General features: G+C 38.6%; 1 protein-coding gene and 1 long non-coding RNA gene across 7 annotated transcripts in view; both read left to right on the plus strand.

Moving 5' to 3' along the window:
* Positions 1-15843, plus strand: part of LOC115209756 (E3 ubiquitin-protein ligase UBR5) — a 111804-nt gene extending 95961 nt beyond the window's left edge. For all 6 annotated transcript variants that reach the window (XM_036500835.1, XM_036500837.1, XM_036500838.1 and 3 more), the window contains 12 exons: positions 1893-2109; positions 3044-3223; positions 5219-5291; positions 5787-5978; positions 6132-6253; positions 7061-7191; positions 8103-8330; positions 8462-8690; positions 9325-9450; positions 11487-11631; positions 12715-12800; positions 14108-15843. In XM_036500835.1, coding sequence (XP_036356728.1) covers positions 1893-2109; positions 3044-3223; positions 5219-5291; positions 5787-5978; positions 6132-6253; positions 7061-7191; positions 8103-8330; positions 8462-8690; positions 9325-9450; positions 11487-11631; positions 12715-12800; positions 14108-14320 — 1942 coding nt within the window. In that variant the 3' untranslated portion in view covers positions 14321-15843. The remainder of the gene's footprint in view (positions 1-1892; positions 2110-3043; positions 3224-5218; positions 5292-5786; positions 5979-6131; positions 6254-7060; positions 7192-8102; positions 8331-8461; positions 8691-9324; positions 9451-11486; positions 11632-12714; positions 12801-14107) is intronic.
* LOC118762392 lies at positions 13239-13839 on the plus strand. The gene is made up of 2 exons (XR_004998135.1): positions 13239-13636; positions 13783-13839. It is a non-coding gene; the product is annotated as an uncharacterized LOC118762392 (long non-coding RNA).
* Positions 15844-15945: the final 102 nt, after the last annotated feature.

A 15945-nucleotide genomic window follows, 5' to 3' on the forward strand; every position in this document is an offset into this window, starting at 1 on the left:
GCCACATCTGGCACCTGTGTCGGTGGCACATAAAGACACCATCCGAAGACCCGGCGACGTAGACAGTCCACCTGTGCATACCTTCCTTCTTGTGACACTTGTGAAGACCTGTTGAGGCAAGTGACACTTGTGAAGACCTGTTGAGGCAAGTGAAAATCAAATCAAATCAAAACAAATCAAAATAGATGAGCATAAATGGAATTTGTATCTTTGTGGTACCAGTGGCCGGTGGCACACAAGAAAGTCATCCGAACGTGGCCGTAGCCAGTACCGCATAGACTGGCCTCCGTGCTTTGGGGACGTAACAAACACCATCCGATCGTGGCCGTCCGCCAGCCTCATCTGGCACCTGTGTCGGTGGCACATAAAACACACCATCCGAGCGTGGCCGTCTGCCAGCCTCGTCTGGCACCTGCCAGCCTCATCTGGCACCTGTGTCGGTGGCACATAAAAACACCATCCGAGCGTGGCCGTCTGCCAGCCTCGTCTGGCACCTGTGTCGGTGGCACATAAAAAAACCATCCGAGCGTGGCCGTTCGCCAGCCTCGTCTGGCACCTGTGTCGGTGGCACATAAAATCACCCACTACACTCTCGGAGTGGTTGGCGTTAGGAAGGGCATCCAGCTGTAGAAACACTGCCAGATCTGACTGGCCTGGTGCAGCCTTCGGGCTCCCCAGACCCCAGTTGAACCGTCCAACCCATGCTAGCATGGAAAACGGACGCTAAATGATGTGATGATGATGATGATGATATATATATATATATGTATATATATATATATATATGGCCTGCTCGCTTAGCCAGCGGGGTGGTATCATTGAAGGCTAAAACTATGCGAAGCGCATTGTGACCAGCGATGTGTAGCAACATCTGATAGCCTGGTCGGTCACATGATATATATATATATATTATCATCATTGTTTAACGTCTGTTTTCCGTGCTAGCATGGGTTGGATGGTTTGACTGAGGTCTGGAGAGCCAGTGGCTGCACCAGCCTCCGATCTGCAGTTTCTACAGCTGGATGCCCTTCCTAATGCCAACCACTCCGAGAGCGTAGTGGGTGCTTTTTACGTTCCACTGGCACGAGAGTCAGTCAGGCGGGATTGGCATTGTTCATGTTCGAATAGTACTTTTATGTGCCACTGGTACAGGAGCCAGTCAAGGGGTACTGGCATCAGCCACATTCGCATGTGTGTGTGTGTGTGTGTATATATATTATATATCATCATCATCATCATTTAGCGTCCGCTTTCCATGCTAGCATGGGTTGGACGGTTCAACTGGGGTCTGGGAAGCCTGAAGGCTGCACCAGGCTCCAGTCTGATCTGGCAGTGTTTCTACGGCTGGATGCCCTTCCTAACGCCAACCACTCCGTGAGTGTAGTGGGTGCTTTTTATATGCCCACTAGATCATGGGTTCAATTCCTTCCTTTCAAAGAGGCAATGACTGAGACCTTTGGCATTATGTCTTGCTTGAGAAGAAAACCCATCAAGCCAAGCAAAAATCAATGAGTTTGATGTTAGTTCAATATTTAATGGCTTAATGGGAGGATGAAGCCTGAGCGATTAGTGAAGAGGTGTGTGTGAAAGAAACCATTACTTCTGGCTTTTCTGCAGATTGGAAAACTGATTCCATTGCTGGGAGATGATTAAAAGATTAAACCTAAATCTAAGAACTGATCCAATCCATCAGATGGTTCTGTCTGTTGAATTTCCCTTTGGTCTTTGGTCAACTTTAATTTCTGCTAGAAGATATCTGCTAAACTGCTGCGAGACTGACCCCCCCCCCCTCTTGTTTTAAGATGTTTTTATTTCTTTTTTTTTTTAGATAGTTTTTGCAGCTGGAAATGTGCAGTGAAATTAATTTTTCCTCTATTTTTGTCTCTTTTTAGACCACAGAATGCCATTGGTCAACAAGTATCACATGACATCTTATTAGGGAGATGGCGATTATGCTTGGACCTCTTTGGTAGAGTATTTTGTGACGATGTTGGTGCGGAACCTGGATCTGTGATACATGAATTGGGGGGCTTTCCTGTTAAAGAAAGCCGGTTCAGAAGAGAAATGGAGAAAATCAGAAATTCACAACAGAGAGACTTATCATTAGAGGTAAAAATCAGGTTTTAATTACTCTGAATTGTTTGATTATTATCACCCCCAAATTTTCCTTTGTTAACGAAGTTTATTAGAATTTTATTATTTGTAACTGATTAAATACATTTGGTGATGTTAACAGGAAAGACAGAACTCAAAATAAAAGTGTGTGCATGTGTGTTAAAAGCAATAGTGACCCTAGGGCCAAGAATTTCATGTGTTGTCAAAAGTGCTAAGTTGAATTAGTGCTAATGCCTGAAGCTCAGAGCTCTTTGAGTCACTTTGTTGATTCTGCTAAATATTAATAAAAAAAAAATAAAATTAATAAAAAAATGATTAAATATGTCATCATCATCCATCATTTTGAATTCGTGTTTTATCCCTGTTAGAGGGGGTGGCCAGATCTACCTCAATGCCATAGCAACCACCCACACACCATCTTGCCATCTTTTAGGCGTCCTCTCTTTTCAAGCCAACCCTCTCAATCTCCTCCTCCACCTATCTCCTCTACATTGTCCTCGGTCTACCTCGCTTTCAATGTCCATTCACCTCAAACTCTAGCAACTTCTTCAGAACATGCTCCTCACCCCACCCCCCAACACATGCCTATACCACCATACTCCATTCACCCTTGCCAGCTGTTCAACTGATTTCTCCAGCCTCAGCATCCCCATCAAGCCCTCAGCCCTCCTCTTATCAAACAGCCTCATGCCACACATTTCCCTCATCATTGCTCTCTCAGCCCTTCTCAAAATTGCCATCTTTCTCTCTCTCTCTCTCCCTCAAACGCCATGTCTCACTCCCAGACAGCATTGCAGCTCTTACACAACTCCTATAGACCTTTCCTTTCGTGTCGTCATCATATATATATATATATATATATATATATATATATATATATATATTTTTTTTTTTGGTTTCTAATGATAGATTTATTTTTCACTTGCAGGTTGAACGTGATCGCACCTCTTTAATTACTCAGACATTTAAACAATTAAATACCCAATTCAATCGAAGAACCAATGCCTCTGGGCCACCGCTTGCTGTCCACAAAGTGAAAGTGACCTTCAAAGATGAGCCTGGAGAAGGAAGTGGTGTTGCTAGAAGTTTCTACACAGCTATGGCAAACGTGAGCAGTTTCTGCTAATTAACCTTTCATTGGAAATACAAGACTCTTAACATTCAGCTTCTAATTTCTACTTTTTCTTTATTATTGGAACAATCCGGAAGAAGTTGCTGTAATCGTGGCCTTCTCGGACTCTTTCACAACACACACACACAGTACTGCATTGACCATTACTCTTTTACTTGTTTCAGTCATTTGACTGCGACCATGCTGGAGCACCGCCTTTAGTCGAGCAAATCGACCCCGGGACTTATTCTTTTGTAAGCCCAGTACTTATTCCATTGGTCTCTTTTGCCGAACCGCTATGTGACGGGGACGTAAACACACCAGCATCGGTTGTCAAGCAATGCTAGGGGGACAATCACACACACACACATATATATATATATACACATATATACGATAGGCTTCTTTTCCGTTTCCGTCTACCAAATCCACTCACAAGGCTTTGTGCGGCCCGAGGCTATAGCAGAAGACACTTGCCCAAGATGCCACGCAGTGGGACTGAACCCAGAACCATGTGGTTGGTTAGCAAGCTACTTACCACATAGCCACTCCTGCGTATATTTTTTGTAAACATCATAAGCTGTTTTTCTTACTTGAAAATATTGACTGACGGACGGACGCACACACGTACACAATCATTAATGTAGAATTAAGTTATTTAAATGAATTTTACATGCATCTGATTTATTCTACAAAATTAGTGTGTATGTGTGTGTGTGTGTGTAATAAAGACTATGGATTATTTGAAAGGGAACAGCATTATCTTCTGTTTCATTTCAACTCCTGTTTAGTTTCATTGTAATTTCATATAGGTATATTTTGTCACTTACACATTAGGTACGCACACACACATATATTGATGTGTGTGTGTATATATCTATATATATATATATATCTATATATATATATATATATATATCATCGTCGTTTAACATCCGCTTTCCATGCTGGCATGGGTTGGACGATTTGACTGAGGTCTGGCGAACCAGATGGCTGCACCAGGCTCCATTCTGATCTGGCATTGTTCCTACAGCTTGATGCCCTTCCTAATGCCAACCACTCCGAGAGTAGTGGGTGCTTTTACATGCCACCGGCATGAGGGCCAGTCAATAAATATATATAAAAATTTGTAGTGTAGTATATGGATTCATAGAATCGTTTGACTGTCACAGAAAACTCCTTGTAGAGTTAAAGCACTGATGTAACTATGATGTTCTGCTGACCTGATGAGCCAGCTTTGTTTATCTGCCTTGATTCGTAAATATATAATTCTATTGTATAAAGCATAGCATGCATATTATATAAACCTAATTTATTAAACACCAAAATTATCATTCAATGATGAAGGCTGCGAAACAGCTGTAATCCTAAGGAGGACAAGTGGTTGAATAGAATATAAATTCACCTCTCATACCTCCTGACTTTTTATGATGTATGTGTAGTTTACAGTTCCAATGTAGGTAGGATCAACAACAAAAAGATGTATTCCATCCAGTGTGAGATAAATACCATTTAATATACACAATTACAAAAGGGCTACAAATAGTTTCATGCTTTAAGATACGTGTTTTCTCATGCGTCCTGGCTTTTTTAAATAAATCTAACATTATATAACGAGCCTGAAGGATTGCTTGGACATGTTATATAAATCTGCCAATTTAGTGTACCATACAAGTATGAAACTATTCGTAGCTCTTTTGTAATCGTGTATATTAAATGACACACACACACAGTTTATCCTTCTTTGTGTTTTTTTTTCTTCTTGCTTTTCTCATGTTTACTCATAGTCCAGTTTCCCAGTTCTTAAATAGATCTAATGCATGGAACTGAGACTGAAAGACTTCATGGAGATACATTGCAAGTCATTTTAAATCTGCCAATTTGATGTATCCTAAAAGCATGAAACTATTTCTGGCTCTTTTGTAATCATGTATAATGAATGATGTATGTGTGTATATTAGGTATATATATTAGTTATTTTCTCTTTCTTAGGCTGTATTAACATCTGAAAAATTACCATCGCTTGAAGGTGTTTTAGTTGGTGGAAGTAAAAGCTTGCAGTATAGTAAGTACATTATTTCCTCTTGTGCCATATTTACTATTTACCATTAATATTTTGTCTCTCCATCATTAAATAATTGCTACGTATAATAATCTAGTGCAATTGTGATGTATTTTAATTGTTATATTCTGTTGTGTCTGGGGAGAGTCATTTTCTTTTTGTGTCTTATAATTTAACACACTCACCAGTAAAATTTCCACTTTTTTCTTATTTTTATTTTCCTAAAATTTTCTTTTGTGTATTGCAACCTTTTCAATAGTTTTGACTATTGAAAAGGTTGCAAGACATAAAGAAAATTTTAGAAAAATGAAAAAAAAGAAATAAGTGGAAATTTTACCGGTGTTACATTATAAGGCACAAAGAGAAAATGACTCTCCCCAGACACAACAGAATATGCTTCAACACACGAATTCACATAAAGAATCTTGCAAACCAAATCCCAAAACGAAATATTGTTATAATTTACTGAAAATGGTCCAAACATTGTTTGTTTTCCAGATTTGATTCAAAGACTTCGGTCCAGAGAGAGAGAACGGGAACGGATGAGGTCGGCCCTTCAAAGACGCAGCAGAGAAGCCAGGCGAACCCTTTCTTATGATGCTCCACCGTTCTATATGCCTTCAGATAGCGCAGCTGTTGGGGCTGGTGGTGGTGGAGGAGGAGGAGGTGGTGGCAGTGGTGGTGGCGGTGGCAGCAGCGGCAGTGGAAGCAGTAGTGCTGCTGCAGCTGCTGCTGCCGGAGGTGCGGTAACAGGAGGTGGAGCAGGTGGCAGTACAGCTGGAGGTGGAGGTAGTGGTGGTGGTGGAAGCAGTAGCAGCGGCAGTGGTGGAGGTGGTGGTGGAGGTGGCGGCGGAAGTAACAGCAACAATAATAACGAACAGCAGTCTTCTGAGAATGATAGTTCCTCCAACTACCGGCGCCAGCTAGGAGAAAGACTCTATCCAAAAGTTAGAGACTTACAACCAGTAAGGAAAAAAACTAAAATTTCTTTTTTTTTTTCTCTCCTGTTCAAAATCTTAATAGAATTTAATGAAATAAAAGCTTAATTGTAGCCGTTAACCCTTTAGCATTATTTAAATGGGTCATATCCAGCTCAAATATTCTACTTATGTTGAAACCAGTCAGATTTCTAAATGGATTAACCCTTTGGTGTTTAAGCCAGCCATATCCGGCCCAAATATCCTACATGTTTTTACATTCAAACTGGCCATACCTGGCCCCTCACACCTAACCTACATTGACATTCTAAGAATAAACTATCACACCATTGAAACTTCAAAGCTGTAAGATAATGTATGATTAATTCAAAACAATTTGAGTGAAAAATGTATTACATTTAACAGATTAATCAGAAGACTAAAGGGTTAATAGAACAGCTGTAGAAACTCTGCCAGATCGGATTGGAGCCTGGTGCTGCCATCTGGTTCACCAGCCCTCAATCAAATCGTCCAACCCATGCTAGCATGGAAAGCGGACGTTAAACGATGATGATGATGAGAACTGTGAAGTAAAATCTGTCTTCTGGTGGCCCTCTGGCATATTCAGGACCACAAAACTTTCCTGACACATTACGAAATAATTAAAACTAAAATATAGTTATAAAAGTTTCAATTTTGGAGAATTTGTTTGCTTAATCTCTTTTGGAATTGGCCTCCTTTTACACCAATTTCTTTGTCCTTTAAAATAATTTACTACTTGAAGGTTTTGTCTCAAATCCAATGTTTTGAACTCCTCAGATGGTTTTTCTATTTTCTTTTTTTTTTTATTTCCAGTCAATGGCAGCAAAAATAACAGGAATGTTATTGGAACTGTCACCAGCGCAGCTCCTCCTTCTGTTAGCCTCTGAAGAATCTCTAAGACAGCGTGTTGATGAAGCAATGGAAATTATTCTTTCACACAGCAAGTAAGTTCTGTATAAACGTCAAAACCTCCTCTCGTCTCTCTTTTTCAGTTTCACTTTTAAAAAAATGATTTCAGTCAATAGTTTTCCTTTGGCAAGCCAAGTAAAACCGTAGTTGTGGCCTGTAAGTGTCACATAACCGGCCCATTTAAGAGTACCTTTCAATCATTGGGCAACATGATGTGCTCGAGAAGACCTGTTGAATCAAGTGACATCATTGTCGTGGCCAATGCCAGTACTGCCTGACTGGCTCCCGTGCCAGTAGCACGTAAAAAGCACCATTCGAGCGTGGTCATTGCCAGTGCTCCCATTACGGTGGTATGTAAAAAAAAACCATCATTCTGGCTACCATGCCAGTGGCACGTAAAAAGCACCATTCGAGTGTAATCATTGCCAGTGCCACCTGACTGGCTCCCGTGCCAGTGACGTGTAAAAAGCACCATTTGAGCATGGTCAGTGCCACCTGACTGGCTCCCGTGCCAGTGACGTGTAAATAGCACCATTTGAGTGTGGTAATAACTAGTGCAGCCTGACTGGCTCCTGTGCCGGTGACATGTAAAAAGCACCATTTGAGCATGGTCAATGCCAGTGCCACCGGACTGGCTCTCGTGCCGGTGGCATGTAAAAAGCACCATTTGAGTGTGATCATTGCCAGTGCTGCCTGACCAGCTCCTGTGCCAGTGGCATGTAAAAAGTACCCACTACGCTCTCGGAGTGGTTGGCATTAGGAAGGGCATCCAGCTGTAGAAACCTTGCCAGATCAGATTGGAGCTGCCGTCGTCGTCCATAAAGATATTTATATTTCTATATTTTGCTGATATTGTTGTTGAGCTGCAAACCTTAAAATGAACATGTATTATTTTCTTAAAATGTTTTGTCTTCACTAAAATATTTCTTGTGTTTTGTTTCCTCAGCAGAGACATGAATCCAGAAAACTTATTAGATTTAGATATTTTCAATTTGACCGCTGATAAAAGTAAAAAATGTACCAATTCCGAACGTAGTCGTAACGAAGTCGATGATGAAGATGACTTAGAAGATAACGCTCCTTTATTTTGGCAACCAGGCAAAAGAGGATTTTATTCACCTCATCCTGGAAAAAATTCTGCCGAAAGACTAAATGCGTTCAGAAATGTTGGCAGGTATGTCATTTGTAGATAATCTTTCTTGTTCACCTGTCATTAAAATTCCTTTGCTAACACCTTATTTCCTGTCCTCTTTCCATTGACGTTGTTCTATTATTTATATATATTTTCTTTTTTTGTCTTTTCAGAGTTATTGGTTTATGTTTGTTGCAAAATGAAATGTGTCCACTCTTTCTCAATCGTCATGTAATCAAATACATTCTAGGAAGAAAAATAGGTTGGCACGACCTGGCCTTCTTCGATCCTGTTATGTATGAGAGTTTACGCCAGTTAGTTGTAGATTCTGAGACTAAAGATGCATCGCTCCTCTTTGCTGCACTGGATATGAATTTTTGTATGGAACTCTGTGCAGAAGAGGTAAAATCCCCAGTTTCTATTTTTGGCATTGCAATATTTATTTATTTATTTGTGAAGATGGTGTCTGAGCAGAATTGTGACCATGCCGAGCCATATTTTTTCTATGTTCCACCAAGGTCAACTTTGCCTTTCATCCTCTTTGGTGGTGGTGGTGGTGGGGGTTGATAAAATAGGTACCAGTCATATACTGGGATTGATGTAATCCAGTGGTTCCCAACTCTTTCAGGCTGCCACCCCCTTGGTTCTAAGGCCACATTCCTAGCCCCCACCCCTCAACTCACCATCACAGACCATTTTCTGCAGCAAATTCAAAACAGTATTTCAAAAATAAAACTTAACCTGATTAACCCTTTATTTTTTTTTAACTTTAAAAAAAAAAATTTTTTTTTACATACATAGCCCTGCTTTAATCTCTCCATTATCACCCCATTTTTCTTCAACATCCCTTGGATCATTCCACCACCCCCGTTGGGGTGGACAGTACTGCCCACTTTGGGAACCACTGATGTAATCGACTTACTCCCACCCACCCCCACTGAAATTGCCGGCCTTGTGTCAAATATGGAAAGCATTTGTTTATTTATTGTTTGAGTTAATGTCTTGTGTTGTTTTGACCCTTTTTTGCTATTTTCAGGGTGGTGAGACTGTTGAGTTGGTTGCTGGAGGTGCTGATATAGAAGTCAACGCTCAGAATGTTCACGATTATGTTAGAAGATATGCTGAATATCGTATGGTTAAAGTTGCTGAGAAAGCATTAAAGGTATGGCATTTCATTTGACCGTTTCGTGTTCGGATTTCTCCGTCGGACGTAATGCTTATTTATTCTCATTGTTTTGGAATTAATCATTGGCAAAACTGACCGATACGGAAGGAAGCCTGTTGTATATGTGTGTGTGTGTGTGTGTTTGTGTGTCTGTGTTTGTCCCCCTAGCATTGCTTGGCAACCGATGCTGGTGTGTTTACGTCCCCGTTACTTAGCGGTTCGGCAAAAGAGACCGATAGAATAAGTACTGGGCTTACAATAGAATAAGTCCCGGGTTCGATTTGCTCGACTAAAAGGCGGTGCTCCAGCATGGCCGCAGTCAAATGACTGAAACAAGTAAAAGAGTAAAGAGAGAGAGATAGAATAAGTACTAGGCTTCCAAAGGTTAAGTCCTGGGTTTGATTTCTTCGACTAGCACCCTATTAGGTGGTGCTCCAGCATGGCCGCAGTCAAATAACTGAAACAAGTAAAAGAAAACAAACAAATATTATCCCTGTATGACTGTTGTTAACAATTGATACCATAGTTTACCTGGTGGCTCATACAACCGTAATTAGCTTATTTCGTTTACTGTTTTAATGATTTTCTCGTCCAAATTACTTGGAGCTGCTGGAATCGTTAGCATATCAGACAAAATGTTTGGTAGCATTTCTTTTGGTTCTTTACATTCTGAGTTCAGATTCCACCAAGGTCAACTTTGCCTTTCATCCCTTTTGGGGGTCAGTAAAATTGGAACCCTTTGAGCTCTTTGGGGCTCAGCTGGTTCCAATTCAACTCACCTGCAATTGCTGGCCTTGTGCCAAAATTTGAAACCATATAAACTGGCAGGTAGTGTTTTTACCCTTGGGGAAAATACTACAGGGAAATGTATGGATGAGGAATTTCCAATATTTTAAAATCCAGGTTTGTCCCCTTTCATGGGGGTAGTCGGATCTACCTCACTCTTACAGCAACTGCTCTCCCACCATCTCACCCAGTTTTGGGTGTCCCCCTCCTCAAGCCAACCCTCTCAATCTTCCCCTCCACGTTTTCTTTGGTCAACCTTGCTTTTGCAGTTCATTCACTTCTAACTCAAGCACCCTCCTCAGAACCTGATCCTCGTCCCTCCTCAACACATGTCCATAATTTTTGTACGGGGTTGGGTGGGTTCCTTGAACTTCATATTTTCAGGTTATCATCTCTAGATCACAAGAAATATCTCCCAAGTTTCTTTTCTTTTCAATTTATTTTCACTCCTACTGATATCAAACATTAAGGTGTATCATCTAGAATATTTTATTTTTGTGTTTCTAAAATTTGTACAAGAAAACCCATCAAAACTGTCAGCGGATTAACATAGGCGCAGGAGTGGCTGTGTGGTAAGTAGCTTGCTAACCAACCACATGGTTCCGGGTTCAGTCTCACTGCGTGGCATCTTGGGCAAGTGCCTTCTGCTATTACCCCGGGCCGACCAATGCCTTGTGAGTGGATTTGATAGACGGAAACTGAAAGAAGCCTGTCGTATATATGTATATATGTGTGTTTGTCTCCCTAGCATTGCTGGTGTGTTTACGTCCCCGTCACTTAGTGGTTCGGCAAAAGAGACCAATAGAATAAGTACTGGGCTTACAAAGAATAAGTCCCGGGGTTGATTTGCTCGACTAAAGGCGGTGCTCCAGCATGGCCGCTGTCAAATGACTGAAACAAGTAAAAGAATATGTGTCTCATTTAAGAAGAAAGACAAATTAAAATTGCCTTGTTTTATAAAATTGTGTCAAAAGTTAGCAATAATTGTAAATAACTTTGGTCATTCAATGTAAGAAATGGTCATCTGATAACTGAAATAAAACAAAGTTTAATAAAGATACAAATCATTAATTAATCCAAAAAGATGTTATGTGTGCAACAACATTATTTGAAGATGATGCAAGAGTCTGAGCTTAAGTTGGAATAAATCTTGGCTTATTTGAATAATTTTATTACTGTTACAGAATATAATTCCATATGTAATTATAAATGAAAACTGGAGTCTAATTTTGTTTGTTCTTTTGCAGCATTTAAAATTGGGTGTATTTGATGTAATTCCTGCCAACTCATTGGATGGCTTAACTGCTGAAGACTTCAGGTTGTTATTAAATGGAGTAGGAGATATCAATGTACAAACTCTGATTAGCTACACCTCCTTTAATGATGAAAGTGGTAAGGTTCACTTCCTTCAAATATTTCCTTTGCCTCTTACCATTTTTGCCTGTCTTTATTGGTATTTACCATCCTGGTCTGTTAGCCTTGAGCTCACGAGTCGTGTTTAAATAAACAGGGAACCAATGTTTTCTATGATTCCATACCAAAGACACCTCTTTAGATGTCTTTTAGTACAATGTTAAGTCACTTGCAGGTGAAACCTTTTTGTTTTAATATCTGACATCATCATCATTTAACGTCCGTTGTCCGTGCTGGCATGGTTGGGCGGTTTGACTAGAGCTGGTAAGCCAAGGGGCTGCACCAAACTCCAGTCTGATTTTACATGGTTTCTACGGCTGGATGCTCTTCTTAATGCCAACCACTCCAAGAGTGTAATGGGTGCTCTTACATGCCACTGGCACAGGTGCCAATTATGTGTTACTGGCATCGGTCATGTTGCCTCCATCACTACATTGAAGATAGATGTACAACACGTGGGTAGTGTAGGGAATGACTGACCAGTGTGAATAAACATCTTAAATGTGCCATTTGTAATGATGTGTAATTTAATTGGCAATGAAAAACAATACCGTTTTTGACTATGTGACAAACATATTTCAATTAACCTAAGTTGTGGTAATACGTAAACACTGCTTAGCTCATTTACACCGATAAAGTTATTAAAGTTTAAATATCAAGTTTATTCTTAAGTCATTATTTTATAATTAGGAATATTCTAATTCTCACTAGAATCCCTTCATTGGAGGAAAATAATATTTAGATTCAGTACAATGTTAGAGAATGAAGAGACAGAGGGAGAAAAATAGTTTGTGAATATTGTGCAGTGGGAAGTAACAGTTTACCTGATGGGGGAACCTGATGTTGTTACTGAAATGGTTACAGGATTTAAGTTGATATTCAGACACTTTTGATAACAGTTCATGATGGTAGGGATCGTTCACAAGAACTTTTCCAAAAATTGTCTTCATCCCTTTCATTACCTTAACCACATACCTTAGCGTTTGTAAATGTCTTTTTTCTTTTTATGATAAGCATTTAAGTATTTTCTCAATCGTTTCATGTCTTTATTTTTCTACGCAGGTGAAAGTAGTGAAAAAGTGCAACGTTTTAAACGATGGTTTTGGTCTGTTGTTGAAAAAATGAATAACCATGAGAGACAAGATTTAGTAAGTCCTATTTCTCATCCTTGCAATTTCCAAACAAAACACGTTTATATTTTCAGGATTTCTGTTGTATTATTGGCTGACAAACTTGATTTAGTTAGAAGGGTTTTTTTGTCATTTTGCAATTTTATCAATTTCCCCTCAGGACATTTTAAACACTTTTGTTACCATATTTATTTATTTTGAAATACTCTGTTTCAATTTTTAAAACCTTGAAGAATTTAGTTAAAATATCTTTCTCATTAACCCTTTCGTTACTGTATTTCTGTTGATATTCTCTGTGTTTCTTTCAATTAATTTTAAATATAACAAATAATTTAGTAAAATAACTTAGTTATCATTAAGCTAGTGTTAGGAATATAAATTGGGACTAAGGTTTGGTGGAAAATTTTCATTCAAAACTTATAAAAACAAGACATTTGTACTCAGAGCCAGAGCTGGTTTCAGCCAGGTTGGTAACGAAAGGGTTAAGCTTGTTTGGAATCTAAATTAACCTGAAATTTTGATGGAAGATTTTTTAGACCATTTTAAAACAGGAAATTTGTATCATAGAACCAAGAATGGTGTTGGTATTAAAAAGGGCCAATTTTTGACAACTATTTTGTTGGTCAAAATATTTAGTTATATTTTAGAGTTTAGTTTTCATTGTCTGTGTCTTTTCACTTAAATGGATGACAGGAAATAACTATTAATAATAATAGTTCATCAATACATATGCAGAGATAACTGTTCATTGAAAATTCTTTTTCTTGCAAAACAAAACAGGCTGGGCAAGAGTGCAAGAGCATTTGGCTGTAGAAATATTGCCATAAATACTTGTCCAAGCCATGCCAGCATGGGTTGGACGATTTTGATTGAGGGCTGGCGAACCAGATGGCTGCACCAGGCTCCAGTCTTGATCTGGTAGAGTTTCTACAGCTGGATGCCCTTCCTAACGCCAACCACTCCGAGAGTGTAATGGGTGCTTTTACCTGCCACCAGCAAGATAGATGAACAAAACCGTTCTGTTGTTAAATTAAATTTCATGTTTCACTTTGTTTTCCAAAAAACTTTAAATTACAGAAATTCTTAGTTTGCTTCACTAAATGAAATTCCGTTGCCAAAATCTTAACCAGTTTTGTTCCATGTGCTTTACTCAGTTATTGGTTCCTGCAAAACCTTTAATGAAGAGGGTCATTGCTGCTCAATAATTGTTGTCTGTCGGTTGAAAGATTCAGATAAATGATGCTTTGTTTTTGGTGTTTTTGTAGTTGTAAATTTTATTTTCGACCTGACTAAAAGAGGATTTTCTTGTGAAATCTTGTCTTCAGGTGTATTTTTGGACCTCAAGCCCAGCTTTGCCAGCAAGTGAAGAAGGTTTCCAACCAATGCCCAGTATTACTATCCGACCAGCAGATGATGACCATTTACCTACAGCCAACACCTGTATTTCACGGCTTTACATCCCATTGTATTCTACAAAAGCCATTCTTCGCAGCAAAGTGTTATTGGCCATTAAAACAAAAGCTTTCGGTTTTGTTTGAGCTGATGGCATTTTTTCATTGAACAATTTTCTGTTGTTTTATTTTTTTTTTTTTAAATTCCAAACTTGGCAACTGATTACCAGAACCAGCTGGCTGTGACTAACCATGGAACTTAAAACCAAAAAAAAGGACAAATGTATTGGTGATCATCGTGTTTAATTACTGGCTACATTGGATGCCTTGGACTTCAATAAAAGCTTTGTTTTAGCTAAAAAAAAAAAAAGGTGGGGTACACAAACACAAACCTATCAGCCTTTCTAAATATATATTAAAAAAAAAAACCAAAACAATTAAAAAAAAAATGGTACATTACATTAGTGGAAGCCATTTGTAAATGTCCCATCTCCCATTTTCTAAGATGGATTTCATCTGATATTGATGACCAAAATAAATAAAAAATAAGAAACTATTTGCTGTCTCAACTGTCATCTCGGTGGATTTAGGGAATAAAAAAGTGAAGAAAAACTTTTGAAGGAAGTTAAAAAAAAAATAAAAAGTTCAGCCTTTTTGTTTCTTTTTCAGTTAGAAGAAAAAAAAATGAATTCCTTCATATTGACAGCCTTGATTTCCTCTAGAATCTATTCTTAAATATTTCATTCTATCAAGAATGATGTATTTATGTTTTCGGGGTCCAAAGAAGAAAAAAAAAATTTATTTTAGTATTTTAATAATCATCACTTGCAAATAACTTGCTTGAGGTGTTGCCTGTTTGGCCTTTAGCTTATTAATGGATTGGTTGTGCTTTGTTAATTTTCCCCAGTGTTAAATTGTAATTTGTATATAAAAAAATCTCCTTCCTACAAGAGAAAACGGATGGCTTTACCAAAATTCCAACAAGTGTGAATTGGAAGTGAATATCTTCCTTTAAAACATACTTTCTTGGTATCTGATAACTTCTCCCAATTTTTCTATATTCTAATTATTACTGCTTTATTTTAATGTGTGTGTAATATATACACACACATATGTTATGTGTAAGGACATGTATGATAATTAATGGGACAAAAAAAAAAAACCAGACATGGGTTTGCCTATTTCATCAAATTTTTTATCATTCAGTTATGATTTTGGTGCTGGAAAATGTTGGTATCATTTGCCAGGGTCTCCAAACAACAAAACCCAGTCTTAGGACAGGGACTAAAGATGGTGGGGAGTTGGTTTGAGACAAACAAAGAGGCTAGCATAAAGGGGGAATTAAATTTTTGAAGAAATACAAGCTGAACATAGAGAAATATTTGTATGTGGTCTGTGGAGGAGTGGATGGCATGAAAGGAAGAAGATATAAGATAGAGCAAGTGAAACAAATACATGACAATAAAAATAGAAGTATGTAAGGGTAAGAACCAACTCCTTAAATGACTGACAATGTAAAGGAGAAAAATTGGACCTGGATACAAACCCCAGTTTCTTAGCTAAATTTTTAACTTGGGTTATTCAATGGTTTTTGACACGGCAAAAATTTGGTATTGCCCATCTGGAAAGTGCCAGGGTGTATATATGGATATACACACAGACATTTGAAAGACTAGTTTAAATCTTGGCAAAAAAAAAAATTTTGTAAACTGTGAAGCATTATTTCTTTACATTTGATTAATAATGTACCACAAAGTTTGCCTCTCTTTTAT

The sequence above is a fragment of the Octopus sinensis genome, linkage group LG3 (genome assembly GCF_006345805.1).
Source record: "Octopus sinensis linkage group LG3, ASM634580v1, whole genome shotgun sequence".
Taxonomy (NCBI): Eukaryota; Metazoa; Mollusca; class Cephalopoda; order Octopoda; family Octopodidae; genus Octopus; species Octopus sinensis.